Source organism: Phyllostomus hastatus, unplaced genomic scaffold (genome assembly GCF_019186645.2).
Source record: "Phyllostomus hastatus isolate PE091 unplaced genomic scaffold, TTU_PhHast_1.1 phas_contig_34, whole genome shotgun sequence".
Classification (NCBI taxonomy): Eukaryota; Metazoa; Chordata; class Mammalia; order Chiroptera; family Phyllostomidae; genus Phyllostomus; species Phyllostomus hastatus.
In genome coordinates this window covers 33,101,660-33,122,890 of record NW_025333857.1, presented here as the reverse complement: position 1 = coordinate 33,122,890, position 21,231 = coordinate 33,101,660, and the positions used below count along the sequence as shown (strand labels likewise).

At 35.4% G+C, this 21,231-nt stretch overlaps 1 protein-coding gene across 1 annotated transcript; it reads right to left on the bottom strand.

The window, feature by feature from the left end:
* Window positions 1-1,812: 1,812 nt before the first annotated feature.
* On the bottom strand, window positions 1,813-20,944 carry ANXA1 (annexin A1). The gene is made up of 13 exons (XM_045840814.1): window positions 20,798-20,944; window positions 14,381-14,460; window positions 14,178-14,286; window positions 13,373-13,467; window positions 11,644-11,757; window positions 10,891-10,981; window positions 9,229-9,308; window positions 8,979-9,035; window positions 7,320-7,413; window positions 6,350-6,445; window positions 5,193-5,251; window positions 3,065-3,187; window positions 1,813-2,160 (listed from the first exon to the last, which is right to left on the bottom strand). Exons 2-13 carry the CDS (start codon window positions 14,444-14,446, stop codon window positions 2,104-2,106), a joined length of 1,041 nt encoding a protein of 346 aa, XP_045696770.1. The 5' UTR covers window positions 14,447-14,460; window positions 20,798-20,944; the 3' UTR covers window positions 1,813-2,103.
* Between the last annotated feature and the right edge of the window lie 287 nt (window positions 20,945-21,231).

The window sequence follows — 21,231 nt, the reverse complement described above, 5'->3', positions numbered from 1 at the left end:
GTTGGGGGCCCCAAAATTAAGGGCTTTATATAGGAGGTATGACCTGGTTAAAGGAACCAACACAGAATGTTGTACCACCCAAGCAACAGCAGCAGCAGGAATCCTGGACATCAAGGAGCAGGGATAGAAAAAAAGGCATTGAGAGCTAGAACTACTGACAAGAAATTATAGTTGTGGAAACATGAATGCTGACAAATCTGTGTAGAATCAGGGAAGAAGCAGAAGGAGTACCTCCTCCAGATGTCCCATCTGCTCCCATGTCCTCCTCTGAGCTCCCAATAGAAGGCAAGAGAGCCTTGATGATGAAGTCAGTCTTCAGAAGCCTCCTTCCAAAGGAGAGCAGAAAAAGAACAGACAGTGGACAGAGATGGAAAGGAGAGCAGAGACTCACTCACATTGGCAGTTTAAAAAGGAAATTAATTTGGAAAAAAGAGGTGTGAATGCAATATTGACTGGCAGAGATGCTTGCACCACCTTGAGCCCACTTTTAGAACAGTAATGATAAAAATGTATTGATAAATCCATCTTGTCTCAACGTTCCAATCCTAGGGCACCTCTGATTTCCCACTCACGTGCTTCTTAAACAAACACACAAGGGAGGTGTCTCATGTAATAACAAAAGAACTAAAAAAATTATGACCATAATAAGCAGTATATCTGCCAGCCTCTTTGGCTCATGTACTATGGGTCAAGTCATCATAATTCTCCCATAGGCTGCATGGGACAGGGGACGTGGAAGAAAGTAGAGGACAGTGGTCAAGGCAAATGAACTTACAGGTGAGTGCAGCTGATGACAGTCAGAAATTCAAGTTCCCAGCTGAACACTGCCAAGGTGAACAAATTCTACTGCTACCTGTGTGATCAGAATACTCTCAGAGAAAAATAACTGATTTTTTTTGGACAAAAGTGCAGAAGCAATCCAATGTAGGAAAGACAGCCCATTCAACAAATGGTGCAAGAACAATTGGACATCCATAAGCCAAAAACAACAATAATGAAAGAACCGTGACCTAAGTGTCACACTTTACACAGAGAATTAATTTAAAATGGATTCCAACTTGAAGGTACAATGGAAAACTATAAAGTTTTTAGGAAAAATAAACCAGAGAAAATTTTCAGGACCTACGATTCGGTAAGGAGTCTGTAGATAAGACACCAAAAGCACAATCAATAAAAGAAAATATGCGAAACTTGGACCTCATTGAAATTTAATGCACTGGCTCACAAAAAGACATGCTACCCACTGAGAGAAAATTTTGAAAACCACATATTTGACACAGCACTAGTATCTAGAATGTATAGAGAATTCTCAAAACTCAACAATAAAAAAAAACAGTGGCAAAATACAAAATAGCAGCAATAATAAATGCTGGTAAAATGGTGGCAAAAGTAGATCACTTGTGTGCTTATTGTGAATAAAGTAAAATGGTATAGCTACTCTGGAAAACACTTTGACATTTTTTTAAAAAACTAAATATGCAATCATCATTTTTAAAAAGTGAGAAATTTTTATTGCTGTTGCCATTTTGCCTTTATACTGATTCACAAAATATAGCAGAATATCAAATTGTTACAATGCTAAGGCTGTAAGTCCACTATTAGATAGCAACCCTCTCAATAATCTGTACCAAGATAATAAAATGTAAGGAGTCTGTTTTGTAACTCTGTATTTTCTTTCATTTAATATATAATATCTATTTCATTAAATGATTATGATTTAGGATTCAAGCTCCTGTCCTCTGATATCAAATTAAATTACTGCATTACACACAGAAGAAAATCAGAAAAGAAAAAACAGCAACATACCAATAGTCCTGTAAAATCATTTTATTTTCTGTTATATAAACATATTTCTTAGGTAATGTTACCAGAGCAACCTATTTATGAGGTTTTACAGTTTAGCGTAAATATATATATTTTTAAAGCTTATCTCTGTTATACAGAGTTGTGATACAAAAATGATTTATAGGCTATAGTTTTCAGAAAGCAGTTGGCTAGACTACTCCTGCTTTAAACTTTCCTGTTTAAATCTATAATATGGCATGAGAAGATATGATTTAAAAAATCTCCTGATCAAAAAGCTTGACATCCTCACAGGAATATTTACTGTCCTCCACAGAGAGCCACCAGGATTTTTTCATAATCTCCTTTGGTTTCATCCTGTTGATTGAAAATAGAGATACTTAATGTTACCTGAAACCACAATCAATATAAAGCCTTTTTAAATTACAGAATAATTATTACATTAGTAGGCTTAAGAGTTGTAGAACATACAGCATGTCAAGTATCTAGGATTTTTGATAAGAATGTTATCTACTTAATTAAATAATATAATTCATATGGCAGATGACTGATATTTGTGTACTGATTACTATAGAAAAGCAACACCTGTCAAAATTCAAATTGTAAACTTCTCTGAGTTGATTGTGTTATGCATCAGAGTGATCATTTTCCAAGAATGAGGTATCACACAGAGTCAAGTAAAGAGAGCACAACATTCCTTCAGATCACCTGAGGAACATCTGACTCACTCACCAGAAAAGGTATAAGTGTGTGATTTTCTCAATAGATTTTGGTTATTCATTATAAAGAACAAATTGAATTTAGATAGTCACCTATCTTTCAATAACTTTAAAACCCTGACTTGACTTTATTTTTATTTATTAACATTATAATAAGATCACATGAACATTCATTTTATATCTTTTACATATGACAAAATTAAGGAAATACTTAGACTAGTAAGTGTTTAACCTGCTGATCAATATTCAGTACAAAACAAATTACTGTATCTCCCTAGTAAAAATATTTTGGTTGCTAAATTTATGTATGAGAAACTAAATGTTTCTATGACTGCTGAATAATTTGAGTATTTCTTCAGTACAGAACTCACTAGTAGATTTTACCAGTGAAAGTAAAATGTACTTATAAATTATATATCCTAATATAACAAATTAATTTTACATATGAAACTGATAGAGGTACTAAGTCAGCCTTTCTCTTTAGAGAAGTTGCACAAAGAATTATTATTTGTGGGGGTAGCATTATGAAAATCACAACATACCAGGATGGCTTGGCAGAGGGAGATGCCATACAACTTCTGATAGCATGCTTTGATATCGTTCATGTCAATTTCAGAACGGGAAACCATGATCCTGATCAATGTCTTATGACGTGTTCCCACACCCTGTCCAAAACAAATGAGGGTTAAGTGTCTCATATTCAGAGCATACTCTTAATAAAGCAGGATATGGGTCTGAATGTGAAGCTTTTTTGTTCACCCATAGAGCCTCTATAGAGAAAATGTCTCTACATTAAAATACACACACACACACACAGATGCATTTTACACAGGTGGTAATAAAATGTCGAGAATCCAGTTGCTACATCGGCTGTATGTTGAGATTTTATAACCTCCAAGTTGGCTTTCCACCATCCAGTCTTTCCTTTCCCTATGCAATAATTACTAATACAGTGAAGTATTTAAGTTGCAAATCTGATCATCTAATTCATCTATTTAAAATCCTTCAAGGGTCTTCTCAACCTTACTTTATTTCTCCATCTCTTCTACCCCTGCTCTCATCAGGTAAATTCCTGTTCACGCACTGGTCTTAGTTAAGCTGAGAACAAGGCTACGCTGATATGCAAAGTCTGGGATACTAGACACTCTTCTACTCTTCGACAATACTAAGTATTCATCATTACCCATCAAATTAGCCCATTAACTAAGAGCAGACATGCTCTTAGGGACCAAGAGGGACTCTACTGCCTACTACATAATAGCACAATGTCTATCATTTCATAAGGACTCTTTCCTCTTAATTGAATGGTTAGATCTCTCTCTAAAGACTTCCTTATTTTAAAGTTGCTAAAGGAATAAAAAAGACAACTTCCTAACCTTCACAGTACAAGTATACAGGTGCTATCTTATATAATATATGATGAGAGCTAGAAAATAAAGTTAAATTGGTTGAAGTGTATCTCAATATAGCTTAATAACACCTTCCAGTTCACTAATCTTGGAACATTTTACAAGCTTAGAATGACATATTAAGGCATGGCATGGAAGACAGAATAATAAAACACAAATGAAACTTAAAAAGGGGGAGATCATAAAACTTACAACCTTAGCAGAAGCAGGTTACCAAAATCACACATTTAAAGAGAAATTACATCACCTTTCCTGTGCTGATTCAGGTTTTATGCAAATCATGAGTAACACACAAATTACCTACAAGCTCATCTTACCATCTTGGCTATAAAAATATAACAAATCTAATTTTGTTGTAATAAGGAAGTGTACTAGCCTCTTGCATTGAATGAAACAGTGATTCTTTTAATGAGAAAATATTGGGATGGCCAAAAAACCCGTATGTTTTTTCTGCATAAAATAAAAGACACATTAGCCCTGGCTGGTGTGGCTCAGTGGATTGAGCACGGGCTGCGAACCAAAGTGTCGCATGTTCGATTTCCAGCCAGGGTACATGCCTGGGTTGCAGGCCATGACCCCCAGCAACCGCACATTGATGTTTCTCTCTCTCTCTCCCTCCCTTCCCTCTCTAAAAATAAATAAATAAAATCTTAAAAAAAAATAAAAGACACATTTTTCTTTTTCACCAATAACTTTATTGATGTGCATATTTTGAGTATGTCAGATATTTCCCATGTGGTAGAATGTTGATTGTTCTCAATTAATGTCTCGATTTTATCGCTATCAAGTTCAGCTGGTCTACCCAACCATGGAGCATCTCCGGAGAGAAATCTCCAGCATGAAACTTCGCAAACCACTTCTGACACATTCGATCAATCACAGCACATTCTCCAGACACTGCACAAATCTCTTTGTGTTTCATTTGCCTTTCTTGAAATAATAAAGCATAATATGCCAAAAATGTTGCTTATTTTCTTCTATCTTCAATATTAAAATGGCTACACAAAAGTTCACCAATTTTGGTAAGATTTTTTTAATGCACACTGATATGACAGCTGTCACAATACAATCTAACAAAATTGTTTTGAATGAAGTTAAAGACAACTAAGTGCTGCTAGAGCCATCTGATGGAAAAAAACAAATGAACTTTTTGGCCAACCCAGTATTAATATTTGTATGATTTTAAAACAATCTGAGGTTTTATGTTCTCTCCACTGACAATAATCTTTCCCCAAAACAAATTATGTAAGCAGCATCTTACCTTCATGGCCTGATGAAGCTTTTCAGCAAAGAACATTGGTTTGTTTGTGGCACACTTCACTGCAAGAGAGGCACATTTTAGTTGACATATTTACCACAAAGGAAGAAAAATGCATATGAAAGAAACAGGTGATTTAGAGTTTCACAAACAAGATTCTATTCTATACCCATTTCTCATCCCCCCTTTTCAGTGTGGGATATTTGATGTATAAGATGGTGGTTTTGAATGATCTTCCCCCTGACACCAACACTTACCTCCTGTTATCTTAAATACAAACAGTAGCACCTTCTATAGTTCATGCTACCCTGAGCGTACTCTTCTTGGAAATAGGGAAACCAGTTGGTATTCAAGGCCATATTGGCATATAATACATTTTTCATGTAGTAAGAAAAAAAATTAAGTGCCCTAGAACAGGCTGTAAAAGACAATTGCCAAATTAAACACTAACAGGTGTGTCAATTAGTAAGTTTCTCCAGTTTGCTACTCAAAGTGTGATCCGTGGACAAAAGAATGGGCATTAGCTGGGAGCTGGTTAGAAATGCAGAGTCCCAGGCTCCACATCGTACCTAGTAAAATCAGAATCTGCATTTTAACAAAATTTCCAAGGGCTTCATGTGCACATTAATATTTGAGAAGCATTGCTTTAGAATGCAGGTTCCCAGACCTAACTGGGCATCTGAACGATGTAAGAAAACTTTAATATCTTCTCATTTTAAAGGCTGTCAGAAGCTACCAGAGAACTACTGAATCAAATTCCCTGGTGTTGCCTAAGATTGTTCAATTGTCAGGTGACAGACCAGGATTTGAATCTGTCTCTCATTCCAAATCCCATGTTCTTAACGATCATGTTGACTTTCCTCTGTGCTATGTCCAGCCTGGCGCATCACCTGGCATAAAAGTAGGGGAAAAGAAAGCATTTTCCACCTGCTTATCTTTTTTAAAAAGGGAATGCTGTTATCATTAAGGTCATTTAGCTAGTGATTTTATATTGACATTATCTTACATGTCGCCACTGTCTTACACGTCACCACTTTCTATAGGAAAACTATATCCGAGTTTTGCTTTTTGTCTTGTTCTATTTTGTTTTTTAAATTATGGGACAGCAATGATGATGCAATTTTCATATAGAAAATTCTTCTCTCTTCAGGACTACATACCAATTGTTACGAAGCATTTCTCGATGTCACCTTTCATCTCCAGTTCCAGAACTTTGTTCATGTCATGCTGACTGTACTTGGTGTATCTCTGAAACACTGAATGTGACATTTAAACTGAGACATGTAGAATACATCTTATTCTTTAGCAAATATTAGTAAAGTCAGGGAACTGACTCAAAGAACTCCTTGGCATGACTGAACTTCAGAACACAAGTTTTAAAGCTAGTTACTCAACTGAGCATATTTCAGAAACTACATTTTCCCTTAGGAATGTAGCTCACATGGTTATTCTGGTGATCTTATATATTTTGGGAAAATTTTTGCAAGTGTTGACATTTATTAGAAATGGCATATGATTGACAATCTTAACACTTGCCACATTGGAGCTAAGTGCCATAGCAAATGGATCTTCCCTTATAAAAATCTGTGCTTTAAGTTTAACATTAGATTTTAACATTAGAAACCAGTATGTTATTATAAGATAGTAAACTTTATCTTAAAATCATTATCACTTTCCATTTGCCATGGCTTCTAGCCGGCTCAGAGCTAAATCTTGTGCTCAAAGGCAACAACTCCTTTTGGTGTTTGTTTCCGGAGCATCTAAATACACTTTTTCACTTAGTCCTGAGTTATTTGTTTTCCTTCATTGTAATTTCATTCGTCCTGTTGTATATGTGGATTTTGACATATCTATTCCAAATATTTGGGGGAGTAGAAATAGTGAAAATAATGAAATAATATTCTACACACCAAAGTCACAAAAGCTGTTTCAAGTAGTATAAAACAATCATTACACAAGGCTGAACAAATGCACAAAGATCATTAAGGGGCCAGGGGCACTCTGTGATATTCATTTGGTATAGGAGTGATGCTGCTCATTAAGACTGTTCTCTTTCCTTTCTCTTTATTTGTTTTTAAAAAAATTGCATCTTCTATAAATAAGTTCCAGGAAACATTGTTGTCTCCTCACCTCTGCGAAGGTGGGGGTAGCCTCTGGTGGTAAGAATGGTTTGAAACACGTTCACATCAGTCCCTTTTCTCTTTTCTCCTGCTTCATACAATGCCTGTCAAGAAACAAAAATAAACACTTGATTACCTGCTGACTTGATGTCTGCACAAGAACGTTAGATCTCTTCAAAGCTGTTTTAGGCAGCTGCTTTATATCCAACAGGATCAGAGTAGACAATGCTAGGATACAAAGTTCCTTAAAGATAGGGACCTTATTTTGTTTGTCAAGTATCTTCCACAGTGCCACTCAAAGTACCTTGCAAACATTAGAGACTGGATATATCTTTGAAAAAGAAATGTTTGATGAATTTGATTGCTTTAAGAATATATTCTGTATTAAATCAACTCCAAGGACCTGTCTGATTTTCTTTTAATTGTTCAAAGTAATTATCAATAAATGGTATTAAAAAATCAATAATTCAACCATAACCTAGGTCTTGAATTTTGATGTTAGTATTTCTAGACTTAAATTTTGACTCTGCAACTTAATAACTCTCTAATCTTAGATAAGTAATTTAACCTTATTAAAGTGCAGATTTTCCTCTTTTCTAAATGAAAAACATAATCCCCTCCTTATTGTCACAAGTTGCTCTGTTAACTTTGAAATCTTAATTGCCAACATCCTCTTGGGTCACACTAATCCATGTAGCTGCCATAAATATACATCTAAGAGCCCTGACAGTCTTCACATGAAAAGCAAATTCAGAAATGGCACAAGCAAATAAGAAATTTTTTTTATTATGGACAATTATTCAAATACTTTTTTTCTTTGTATGCTTGCTTAATTTCTATTGAAATGATCAAACTTCCAATGGACATAAGAATTTATTTTAGACTTTTTAAGCAAACTGACTTGATACATATGTGTTTATTCAGCAAAGAAGTTAATGAATGCCTATTTTATGTGCAAGATAACATAGAAAATGTACTGTTACAGTGAAGAGAGTAGGGATGGAGAAATAAGTTTCTATTCTTACTGACTCAGTGTGATGAATTTATAGAGAGATGCTATTCCAAGAGGAAGGCATATGCAAATAATCTTTTTTTTTAACAGAAATTCCTGGCCGAAAATGGCACACTTTCTCTAATGTTACCAATGGATTGGTGTATTAATAACCAGTAAACTCACTGACACTATATAAAAAATATACTTGAAAATATACAAATGCTATTGTAATTGTTCTGTAATTATCTCATTATCATAGTATTTTTACAACATAAACTTCTATCTATAAACCATTCCAATGTTCACTGTTAAAAGAATGTTAAATGTGCTTAATTTTTTCACTTGACTTAATAAAAAATACATTTCCCTTTCTAGTAAAGTAAAAATTCAGAGTCTTCTCAACATAACAATTCTTGCTAATTACAAATCAAATTCTCATGGTTCTCTCTTAATCCTCTCAACTGTGTGAATAATGGATCTATAGGAAACATCAAGACTACAGTTTTTTCTTGGACTGCTCAAGCACAGAACAGTGCACATCATTTGAAGAAGGAACATTAGGTGTCCCCTGCCTCTTGAAGCATTTCAGACATCCTTTCATGTGGTCATCCAGTGGTAACCTCCCCAGACGTAGGACTGTCGGAGGTACGAAGGTAATTGAGGAAGATTGCTTACCCTGGCATCTGAATCAACCAAGTCTTCATTTATGCCAAGATTCTCATCTCTGTCACCCTGAAAAAACAATCCCATTGTCTTGGTAAGTTGTTTTCTACCATGTAACCATATGATTTGCTTAATTTCCTTAAAATCAAATAAGTAATATTTCTTTGAGAAAGAGTTAATTGCTCATTTCTTGAGTGAGATGAAATCTAAAATCTTACTCTTCATAAAAGAAGAGGCATTTCCTGAACCATCTGAGTTATACCTTAGCAAGAGAAAGCAAAGTCTTCTGATAATCTCCAGAAGTATCCGAGGTGATGTCCTTAGCCAGATCTCTCTTCAATTCTGAAAAATAAAAGAAGTATATTTTGCAGTAAATTAATGATAAATAATAGTGATAATTATAATATCTGACATTTCTATATGCATTGGCTTAAAATTTGTAATGTCAAATATTCAATGACTTATGAAATGCATTTCAAAATATTATCTTTTTAAATAAAAATAGTGATACAGAAGCAAATAAAACTTTGGATCATCAAATTTGTATCCTCTAGGGCAATAAAAGCAATTTATATAATACTGTGAATAAAAACCTACAGTCATAGAGCTTTTGCTAATATAATATGAATAGCGTAAGTATTAAATAACTAATTCTGAATAAACATGGCAGAATTTAAGCAAGGTGATGAATAGAACACTAATGTAAAAGAACAAACCAGAGGTACTTGCTTGAACACAGACCACTTATTTACTTTAAAAATCATATATATGTAATATAATTTATTATGTGTGTACATACACATGCGTATATAGATTTAACACTTTATTTGTGTAAACCTGCATACTTAACTATGCAAAACAATGCTCTATTAGGAAAAAATTAACTAAATTTATAATTAACTAGAAGATGGGGCAATTTAATAAGCTATCATTGGACTGTATCTTGGGTATAATGGGGAAATATGGATATTTATCTTCATAAACTATGTTTTATTGAACAAAAATACTAAAAATAAGTTCCCTCTTGATTATTATCATTCATAAACAGATCTAAGATAAATACTGGTAATAAAGGGTGCAGAAAATGAGGATGAAAGCTTCCTTATTCTGATTCATATATTAAATTGCTCTGAAAACAATATGCAAGGGCTGTTTTATTCTCTGTGCTTGGGATGAAAATCAAGCAGAAAGGCCCCCTCCGGTACCACATGTTGGCTTGGGAAACTAGAAAAGGAACATAGTGAAAGACCCAGCACTGCACGGGACCCACTTACAGTCATCCTCTTTACAATGCTGAGCATGTTACTTAAATGAGATATTTCACTGAATAGATAAAATGTACCATGGCCGGCCTTTCATCCCTATGGATCCAACTAGAGGTAAAGAATAAGTGAGTCATTTATGTTCATAATGATAAGTTTCATAATGGTAGAAGTTTCCATCACAGGATTATAAGCACCTAGCTCTTTTTCAAGGACAAATGGAGAGTATTTTTTGTGTTTGTTTTGGAGACTTTATATTTTTGTTATCTTTTCAAAATAAAAACAACAGAATATTTTAATGAAACAAATCTCAGTATAATAGAAAATGTTTTTAGAAAACATTTTTAGAAAATGCTTTGAATTCAATGCTTTGAATTGAGTTTTCCATTACAATAACACATGACCATGTGTCTTAGACGTTTCTGATTGAAATGCAGATTGCTGAGGGTTGGACCCTGTCTCCCGTATCAGCACGCTAGCAACTTGAAAGCTGTACGGTAAGTGTGTGATTACAGTAGACTTGTACCAAACAATAAAGAAATATTTTAGAAAGTAGAGCTTCCAAAGCCCCTGTAATTAAACTCACATTCAATTTTAAGAAATGCTTATCAGATTTCCTTTGTCAACGAAGGCACTTGGACTGTTTGGACATTAAAACTTACCATCTCTATAGACTCTGTTGATTTCTCTGATTTCTCTGTTAGTTCTTGAGGCCAAAATTTCATTCAGAGTGTCTTCATCAGTTCCAAGACCCTGAATTGAAAGAGAAGAAAAGAAGAAATGTAGGAAAATATGCATTTGAGAGCATTAACTAGTTTGTGTGTCCCAAAATTCATTTGAATCTGGCATTTAGTAAATTTCCCACAATATTTAGTAATTACACTTAGCTCTATCTGGTATATTGCTCTAGAAACAAAATGTGCTTAAAGCCAGTATTTTTAACAAATATATAAATATATGCCCTGAGATATATGGATATATGCCCTGGCTGGTATGGCTCAGTGGATTGAGTGCCAGTGTGCAAGGCAAAGGGTGGCTGGCTCGATTCCTTGTCAGGGCACATGCCTGGGTTGCAGTCCAGGTCCCCAGTAAGGAGCACAAGAGAGGCAACCATACATTCATGTTTCTCTCCTGCTCTTTCTCCCTCCCTTGCCCTCTAAAAATAAACAAGTAAAATCTTAAAAAAAATAAGAAATAATAAACTATTTTTTAAAAAGTGAGATGTATGACATACAGTGACATGTTGATGAAGGCAGAAATAAAATAGTTATTAATGCCAACATTCATTAATTAACTAATTCATGCCTATTATTCCCATTAATTGATAGGTCCTGTACTAGATGGTGAGGATACTAGTGGACTTGACCTACATATTCTTTTCAGTAAAAGAGTTTTGCTTAAATCAGGTGACTTACCTTCATGGCAGCACGGAGTTCATCAGCATCAAACTGGGCTGGAGTTTTTAATAGAGCCAAAACAACCTCCTCGAGGTGCCCTGTAAGGGCTTTCTTCAGATTTTCATCCAAGGGCTGTAACAAAGAAATTAGAATCAGAGTTTATAATAATTAACATGCTAGTTTACAGAGCAATGTAGGGTTACCTGACCTTTAGATAATCTTATTGCTGATTCCTAAACCCAACCATCTTTAGAGCTGCTCTTTTTGCATATAAAAGGCACCAGATAGTTAGAATGTTATCTTTATCTTTTAGAGTAATTAGAATGACATTTGACTGAATTCATTGGTAACTACTTAAAGAACAGGGTTCTCAATATTTTATAAGGGGGAGAAGCCACAAAGCTCAAACTATAGGGCTGTCTATTAATAAAAACAGTGGTAAGAATACTTAAAAATACATTAATATATAATGTATTAACAATTTTTCCAAACTTTGAGGTTTGCACTGTTCAAATAGCACTCTTATCAGACAGTGACATAGTTTTTTAATTGTATTTTTAAAAAACCACTACCTGTATTTGGTATGAAAAAAAATAAAGCTTACTTTCAAAGTAATGTAGACAATGTAAAAAAAAAAAGACACATACTAAACCTGACTAGCTCAGGCAAGGCCTGCATGGAGGGACCTACACACTCAAAGGCAGAAAGTAAGCACATAGGAATGTCTGAACATAAGAATTCCTAACTACGAACAGGTCCTGGCTGATAGTCAGGTCCTAGGCCTGTAGTTTCCTTGACAAAGGTCAATCTTGACCTAAAGTAGCTGACTTTTGCATTCTAAGATAACATACCTTCTAAAGGTCAGAGTAATTGCCTTCTCCAGACCCCTCAGGGCACAGCCTCCCAGCACACAGCACTGGCTCACAGAGCCCCTCATTTTATCTCATTTCCCAGCATAACATCTCTCTGTGCTATAAATGCTAGTTATTAACTATCCTGTGCCCACCAATGAAAAAGAAGTATGTCTCTTCATTTTACTTTTTATCTGACCTCAAAGATTTCCCTGTTTTGCTTTCTTCTGCCCCCTTAAGCCAATGGGTTTCATGTAACCCTCCTTATGCCTCCTTCTTTGATTCTAATGTGTAAAATAAGCTGCAAAACTCTTGAGATTTTGCTTCCTGGCAATTGTTGTTAGTTTGGCTCAGATAAACTAATAAAAATTCCCTACAGGTTCTGACATTTATTACATCAACTGCAGAATTTTATATATATACAAAATGTAATATGTGTGTGTGTGTGTGTGTGTATGGAATTAGAATTTCTCTGCTATGTATATATATATACATATATATATGTAGGGAATTAGAATTTTTATATATGTATATAAACTTTACATTTAGGCATTCAAAAACTCATATTAAATATTAGCAGAAGACACATTTCAATCAGAACATATTCCTTATTGCCAATAATAATCTCGATGTTTGTTATGTTGAAATTAAAGACATCTCAATAGAGAACACCACATCTGCCAAGAATTTACACCAATACAACCAATGTATGAAATCAGTAAATTTGCCAGAATTGATTTGATTGCAATCAAGTGGATAAAAACTGCAATCCCAGTCTTACTTGTAATGGAAAAATGGTGTTTGAAACTGAAAGAACTAAGTAACTATGCTTTGAAATCCATAGTTAATACAAACACAACTAAAATAAAATATCTAAATTCACCACTCCAACCCACCTTTCCAGTTTCCTGGAGGTAAGCTGCTTTGATCTGTTGGCGCTGTGCATTGTTTCTCTTCGTCAGAATGTCAATGATGGTTGCTTCATCCACTCCTGGAAATAAAGGGTGGCTTGCCTTGTATTTTATTTATTTTATTGATTGATTTAAGAGAGAGAAAGAGGGTGAGGGAGAGAGAGACACTTAGTTTTGTTCTTCCATGTATTTATGCATTTCGTGGTTTCTTCTTTTATGTGTCGTGTCCGGAGATCAAACCTCACAACATTGGTGTTTTAGGAAGACACTCCAACCAGCTGAGCTATCTGGTCAGGGCAGCAGCTTGCCACTTAAAATCAACTGTTTTCCTCATCAATAACTGACATTAAATGATTCATTATCAAGATGTTCCAAATGAAGTTCTTAACAAACCAAGAAATATGAATTACATAGATGCAACAGTACATATCAAAGGGAAGAGCTTCAGGTGACACTCTTCCTATTTGAATGAAAAAGGAAGAGGAAACTGTTCCAGGACCTCAGTGTCAGAGTGTTTGATCTTAGTTCAAACCCTAAATGTGAGCAGAGGTGTTGGTTTCAGTGTTGAGTTTACCCTAGAAATGAGCTGTTGTAGCAACAGAGATTCTACAGAGTTAACCAAAATTTTTTAAATGATAAGAAATGATATATAGCTTTGTTTGACAAAAAAGTCTTTTTATCTTCAAGATGAAACAGACTTTTTCCACTGCCCATGTCTGTTTTTCAATAGTCATTCAAACAGCCATTCTGAAATGTGCAGGAGGGGATTGTTTGGGAAAGACACAATTACCTTTAACCATTATTGCTTTTTGCAAGGCGGCAACATCCGAGGATGGATTGAAGCTGGGATAGGGGCTCACTGCTGACCCAGGACCACCTTTGGATCCTTTCACAGTGTTCTGTGGATGAGAAAGAAAAAATTTAATGTCCATTCACTCCTATTAATTTCTCTTTTAATATTTAACCAAGTTATTTTATTATCATTTGACTTACGATGTATTCTTGCTCTTGATTTTCCATAAACCAGGCCTGCCTGAGGAATTCCGTTACCATGGCCATTTTTAAAGAAGTTTCTGGGAAGAAAACATATGCTTTTACAAACCGTAAAGCCACCACACACATACACCCCTCCATTCCTTCACATACACAAGACATAGAGTAGTCTTGACTTTATTTTTCAGGATGTTACTCTTAGAAGCATAATAAAATGCTAGATGTAAGTTTTTGAAAAGGAGAGTCTTACCCCTGAACAGAAACCTAGAATCTCCACTCAGAAATCTGGCTCTTTCTTGGCATATTCAGTCCCAACTTTCAGGGATTGGATGACTACTACAAATAGGCTGAAGAGAGAAGCCGGTGATTCACTTCACTGCTCCAAATTTATAGACCATTTACTATATGCGAAGCACTGGGGGGCGTGCAAAAACATCAAAACCTCATCCCTTGCTCCCATGAACTTAAGTTCATGTGTGCTCTCAGTGGGAAAACACAAAGGCTAAGGAAACTTTTTAGAGGAGGTACTGGCTGATCTGAACCTCTCTTGAAATGAGTCGAGATCAACCAGGCAGAAAAGTTAGGACAAAATAAAGAGACACTTCATGTTTGGGGAGCTGAAAGAAGTTCACTGGAACACAAAGTCTTGACAGAAACTCCAACAAAGAAGTTTAAATGTGTCCCCAGCTACAGCTTTGGGAAAACATTAGACTTTTTTTAAAAGAAAGCAATATGATTCCATTTATATGTCAAAAATATTACTCATCCTCTATCACAGAGAATGGCTAAGAGATGGGCAAGATGGAAGATTAGAGATACTTAGTAAGGCCATTAGAGATTCTATGTAGGATCCATAGATTCTGTATCCGGAACAAAAAGAGCATAATATTTACATTTATAAGGTAAAATAATCTGTGACAGTCTGCAGGAGTTGATTTAGACTTAAAACTCTATACATAAAAAGAGATCCAGGTGCTGTTTCTCCCTCAAATAATTCAGTATCTTTTTCTATTCCTTGATACAAAATTATTTCAGCACTTAGAGTGCTCCCATTTCTTCCTATCTAAGCTGTTCAAAATACCAGGTCTACATGTTTTTCCACCCAACACACACAAAAAAACGGGTAAATGGATTATTTTATACCAGGTGCTTGGCTCTTACAAGAAGCATTAGGGTGCAGTTGCAACATGGCTGCCCTCTTTTTGGTAAACTCTGTGTTAAAGGAAATTCTTGAATTGCTACCATGGTTCAGGAGTGATTTTATGGAATCAACCATGTATATTTTTGAAAACCTGAAGTGTGTTATGCACAAAAGAAGCTGCCAGTGATCCTTTCTATCTTGGGATGTTTTTAGCAGCCTATGCTCAACATCTAGACTGATTATCTCTCTAGATCCTCTTGTTTATCCCTCTGGAGACTCTTCTCATGAATACATGGAGACTGGAAGGATAATCTAGCCCATTTTAAATTCTTGATGTGAAGCTAAATGACTCATGAGAAGTGAAACCTGTAACCTGATTTTTTAACAGCTTATTCAGACGAAGCATTTCAATCCCCACTTGCAGAAAAATAACTGCAGTTCCAGATAACATTAAATACAGGAGGGAAATACTATCCAAACCAGAAACTTTCTCCACTTAATTATTATGTGGATAGTCCAAACTACTATTAGGTCATCTGTGAAAAGAACCGATACATTGTACACTTATTTAATCTCTTCCTACCCCAGCAACTGAAAAGTTTAAAGTTGTTTCCTAAGGTAAAGTCACGATGTAGAATTTTGCACAAGATTTTAGTTCTTATTGCAGACATAATTGGGTGCAATTGCCATTGGCATGCAGAGAATTTCATTTTCTTGTTGCTTAATTGGCACATCCAAAATCTCTAGCAATTTTGGCAAAGTTTCAAGTATTTGAAATTTCTATTTCTATCATCTCATCCATGCCTTTCATAAAGCAGAATTCTCAAAATGGGTGATGTGATCACTCATGAATCCTCAAAAAAAAGTACTTTTCCACAGTTACAGAAATATGTGCTCAAATATCTCCACTCTTTTCAATTAGAAATAAAAACTTTGAAAGAGATAAAAGATTAAGGATTATGTCAAATATAACTTCAAAAGTGAGACTCAAAACTTCAAAAAGAATTTCAAGAAAACTTTCCCATACCTCACCTATTTTTTTTCACTTCTAAGAAAATGCTTACATAAGGCATCACTTTCTTAAAAAATAAACTTGAGAAAGCCCAAGAAAATGTTATCGCCCTATTAATTACATAACACAAAAATGAAAACACATAGCAACCGAATAATTTATTTGACATAACAGTGTCTGCAGAGGAGACGGCTTTGGAACACAGCCGGAGCACCCAGACTTTAGTGTGAAGCCGTTTTCGTGGCCTGGAAAAGAAAAGCAGCCCAAGAGGAATGTATCTTAGGGAAGAAATTACAAAAAAAATCAAATCTCAACTAAGGCAAATTAGATCCACTAGCTTTTAACAAAGCTTAAGTAAACAAGCATTTTTGCTAGACGTCAGAAACTGCTCCAAGGAATTTTAGGAATTGTCAAGTACTGCTGTTTAAATGCTCAAAGTGAACTGTACGTTTTAACAGAAACTCTCAGCAGTTACAACACTCCTTCAAAATTCAAAGCAAAATATTTTGGCCAAAAACTGCTGCCAAACCATTCTGTCTGTTCAATATCTACCTTCCGCATGAAAACCAGCATTCTGTACTTGATAGAACCCATTTAGCCATTTGAAGTAACACTTACTTAAGTGTAAATAAATAATGCATGCAAAAGTGTTTTACTGACTGACATATGTTACACAAATGTCAGGTATTACTATTACTCGAAGAAGGGTCTGGCCCAGCAAATAGGCTTGTACAATCGACAAGTAATTTAAATAAGCCCATGAGCTCACAAGAGATTTCCTTCTTTTCTGTCTTTCTTTTGAGTTACGATGTTTAGAACTTATACTAAGTATTTAAGGGTTTATTTTAATAACTTACCTTGGTTCAATATATATATTTAATCTGGCTACTAAATAGCTCTGAAACCAAGTTTATCTCAGTCCTTATCATCATCTCATTTGGAGAGGAAGTTGGCCATTTATACATAGGCTGACCTATATGGGAATTAACAGTATTCCAGATTTCTTCTGGTTAATGAATTGTTTGTGCTCTTGCACCGCCTACCAATCTCAATTTATCTGTGGATAAATGGGTAGCTTTCTAGGCATGAGCATTCCTTGCTCTCTCCATCTCACTGAGCAAGGAATTCAATAAGGTAAGTATGCACAAAAAGTGTGCCCAAGATGTTAGAGAGGGGTCCGTGTTTCCTAAATGTAAGGAAAAGGTATTCCCGGAAGTGGTACATTAGCAACAGCACCAACTGAACAGTTTGAGAACACTAGGCTTGTTGCATTAAAGTTAATTTGTTGATTTTTTTTTAAATTGCACTATGGTTGTATCTTCATTTTTTAATTTATACAGACAAAAAAAGTGTTTAGAGATACAGGGACATAGTATCTGCAGTGTTTTCTCAAATGTTACAGCAAAAACAACTATATAGAAAGGGTTGAAGGGGAAGAATTAATAACAAAGCCAATGTGGTAAAATGTTAACAGTTGGACTGCGATGGGTATAAAGTATGTGGTAATTCTGTGCAATATTCTTGCAACTTTCTGGAGGTTTGAAATGATCATAAAAAAGTTTATTTTTTTAATCTCTATTTCTATCTCTGCCAACCTCATGAAAGGCTATTCCAGAATTAGCGACAGAGGAAGCCGAGTTTTGTGGCCTATCCTGCCTTCCTGATGACCAGCTAGAGCGTCAGAGCTCTACAATGGCAGCAGCTGTGATTCATCTTTGCATAGGACAATGTCATAACTGCAGTTTTCCACCTGAGAAAAGTGTTATTTTCAGGCAGGTTTCTAGATAACAGCTGCAAGCATCAAAGCATACATAAATTCATACCTTTTGATTCCAAAATATTGTATATTCTTTTAAACTAGTGAGCAAAAGAACAGTGACAAGATGGCTGTTATTTCTAACAGTTAGCAGTTGAGAATCAAATGCATTCATAGCCAATCGACGTAGGCTGTGGCAGGTTTTGCCACAGCTGGAGGGAGTTTATATTTCAATGCTTTGTCTTAGGCACAGTTTTTTTCCTTGAATATATATTTCACAAGTCTTTTTCACACCTACCCGTGGGAGAGAAGTCAATTAGGCTATACAATGGCATAGCTTGTGAAGAACCACTTTATGAAAAGTAGTTTCATAAACATTTTGCTTCTAGGCCTTTGGATAGGGTGTTCCCTTTGCCTGGAATGCTGTTTTCTCCTCCGCCCCCACTGCCCTTTGTCTAACTATTGCTTCTAAGTGAGAACGCAGCATAGACCTCTTTACATCCCCCAGAAAGCCTTCCTTAGTTCAGCTCTGGATTGGGTGACCTTCTGGGCTTTCCCAAAACATCCTGCCTTTAGCCCTATACCAGCCCCTACCATTCTGTACTAGCACTTTAAGTAGCTATATTTACAGCAGCATTCCATGAAGGCAATGCTGATCTACAATTCATCCTGTCCCACCAACCCCTGGCAAAATGCCTGGTATTTAGAATGTTAACAAGCATTACTGAATGGATAAACAGTGTATGAGTGCTAATTATTTAGGGAAAAAACTATGCTAATTTAATACATGTTTCTACCCATAACTATAGGATATAAAAATAAGCCCTATTTCTATTCTCTTTGACTGATTGTATGACCTCAAGAAAACATTAATCTTTTCTAGGGATCTTCATTTGTAAACAGAAGACTATTGGAATAGATAGTATCAAAAATGCATGTTAGCTCTGAAGTGCCAAATTTAAATCTCACCTCAAGTGGATGGAACTGGAGAAAATCTGCATCATGAAGGTATTATATAAATTGTACCTGTTCTGATCTTTCTGATAAAAATCTGCCCCATTTCAAAGGCAGGGGAACTCATTTACTCCAAAAAACTGCTTTTATCACTGGAAAATAATAGGTTTGTTGCTTTAGCTCCAATTTTTAAAGTAAGTCATAAATTAATGGGTCTAGAGAGGATTAAGAACAACTAGCTCAGCAAGCTAACGTCACATACAGAAATCACCGCTTGCAGATCTTCTGATTTAAAAAGTATTTAATAAGCATAAGACTCTAGCTGACTATTTTGACCACATCAGTCTAATGCTGGCTAGCTGCCAGCTGTGGTTACCACCCAGGGCTCGGGTGGTATCAAACCTCTGAAGAAGAGGCCATTTCAGAATTATGAAACCAGCGTTTTGCCACATTTGAATTATTTTGCAATGTGCCTTCTCCTCCGGCCACCAAAATACATTCATGAAGACAGAGGGGAATATTACTTTTTCAAAGTCCATGCATAATTTCAGACATAAACAAGGCAAGAAAAAAACACATCTGTCCTAATTAGCTAGCATTGAAAAGTTATAATTAGGGCATTGAATTTAACATGCAAAATGGGCTAAGAGAAAAATTCTTGAAGGGACATTTGTAATGAACAATAGTCAGGTATATGGTTATGATTCAAAATCTTTTACTTTTGAAAACAGCCAACACCAGTAAAAACTCTGCTTTAAACCTGCTTTGCACTTTTCTAAGGAGTCTTATGGCCATTACCTCATTCAACAATCAAGATGCTTCTAAGTAGAATAACTTTTAGATGACTCATCTGGCATTCCCAAGGATGACTTATCTGACGCCCTCAGAGACTGTTTCCTTTCCCCTAGGTCTGCACATCAGCACTTGAAAAGCCTGCCTATGACACAGAGACTACAGAAATAAGAAGGTGTCCACACCCTCTTTAAATGAAATGATTAATAAATAGATCCTCTAATTTATTTACATAGCATAAGTAAAAATAACATTAACCTCAAAGTGTTAATTACAAAGGATGTGATACCACTATCAGGTCTGAATCTATTTGGTTTTCCTTACAAAAGAAAATGAATGATGTCAACCATGCTGTTTGGAAACAGTTCCCTCCAACCCACCCTGGCCTGGCTCCCCCACATGCACCCCACTACTTCATGTTTTCCATGTGGGGCTCACAGCTCCTGGAAACTCACAGTTTCTAAAAGGAAAACACATTCTTTCCTTCTTTTCCATGGTAACTCACCAACAGTACAACAAGCCAGTATTAATTACTAAGCAAACTTAATATTCTTAAAATTATATGTCTTAATTATGTAAAACAAAACACTATAATTTGTGATTCCCAAAATACAAATATACAATATAATTTTACAGAAAGATATATCAAAACATATTAAACACTACTAGTGATAAATCCTACAGAAGCAGTAACATGTAACATCAAGTTGTGGAAAGTTTTCAAAACAACCAAAACTAACTCAAAGGCAAACCAAGACTTACCTTTTTTCCCACCTCTTCCGAAGAACTAAAGAGAGATTCTTCTCTGAAAGTTTCTCAGCAGAACTGAAGCCTTGGGCTTCTGATTTTATAGAAGTTGAAAGGAGACCACACCCAGCAACCAGCAGTTAGTAATTGGCTGACTTTTGTTTGAAATACTTGGCTCAGCCCTGTCCAGAAAAACAAAGTGAAACAAGTCTTGCAAAACTACTCATAGTTGACAGCCCAAGGCAAGGAAGCAGAAGGACAGATTTTCTTTTTCCGTCTGTATTTTGCACTGTTTTCTCTCCAGATGGTGTGGAATGCAGTGGATTTTTGAGTCTGCAGTACTACATGCTCCGATCCTGATACCAGTGATTGACACTTTATTTTTAGTTAAATAGATTTCAAATGAAAAATGTTTAAACTTCAAAACAAAACAACACAGAGCAAAACTT

Bases quoted from the DNA above. Each gene is read 5' to 3' on its own strand.
- ANXA1 (XM_045840814.1), bottom strand. From the start codon at position 14,446: ATGGCCATGGTAACGGAATTCCTCAGGCAGGCCTGGTTTATGGAAAAT. The intron at 9,309-10,890 runs GTAAGTTTTAAT...TTTATTTTTCAG, and splicing joins CAACAGAGTCTATAGAGATG to AATTGAAGAGAGATCTGGCT. The intron at 3,188-5,192 runs GTAAGATGCTGC...TGTTTTGGACAG, and splicing joins AGCTTCATCAGGCCATGAAG to GGTGTGGGAACACGTCATAA.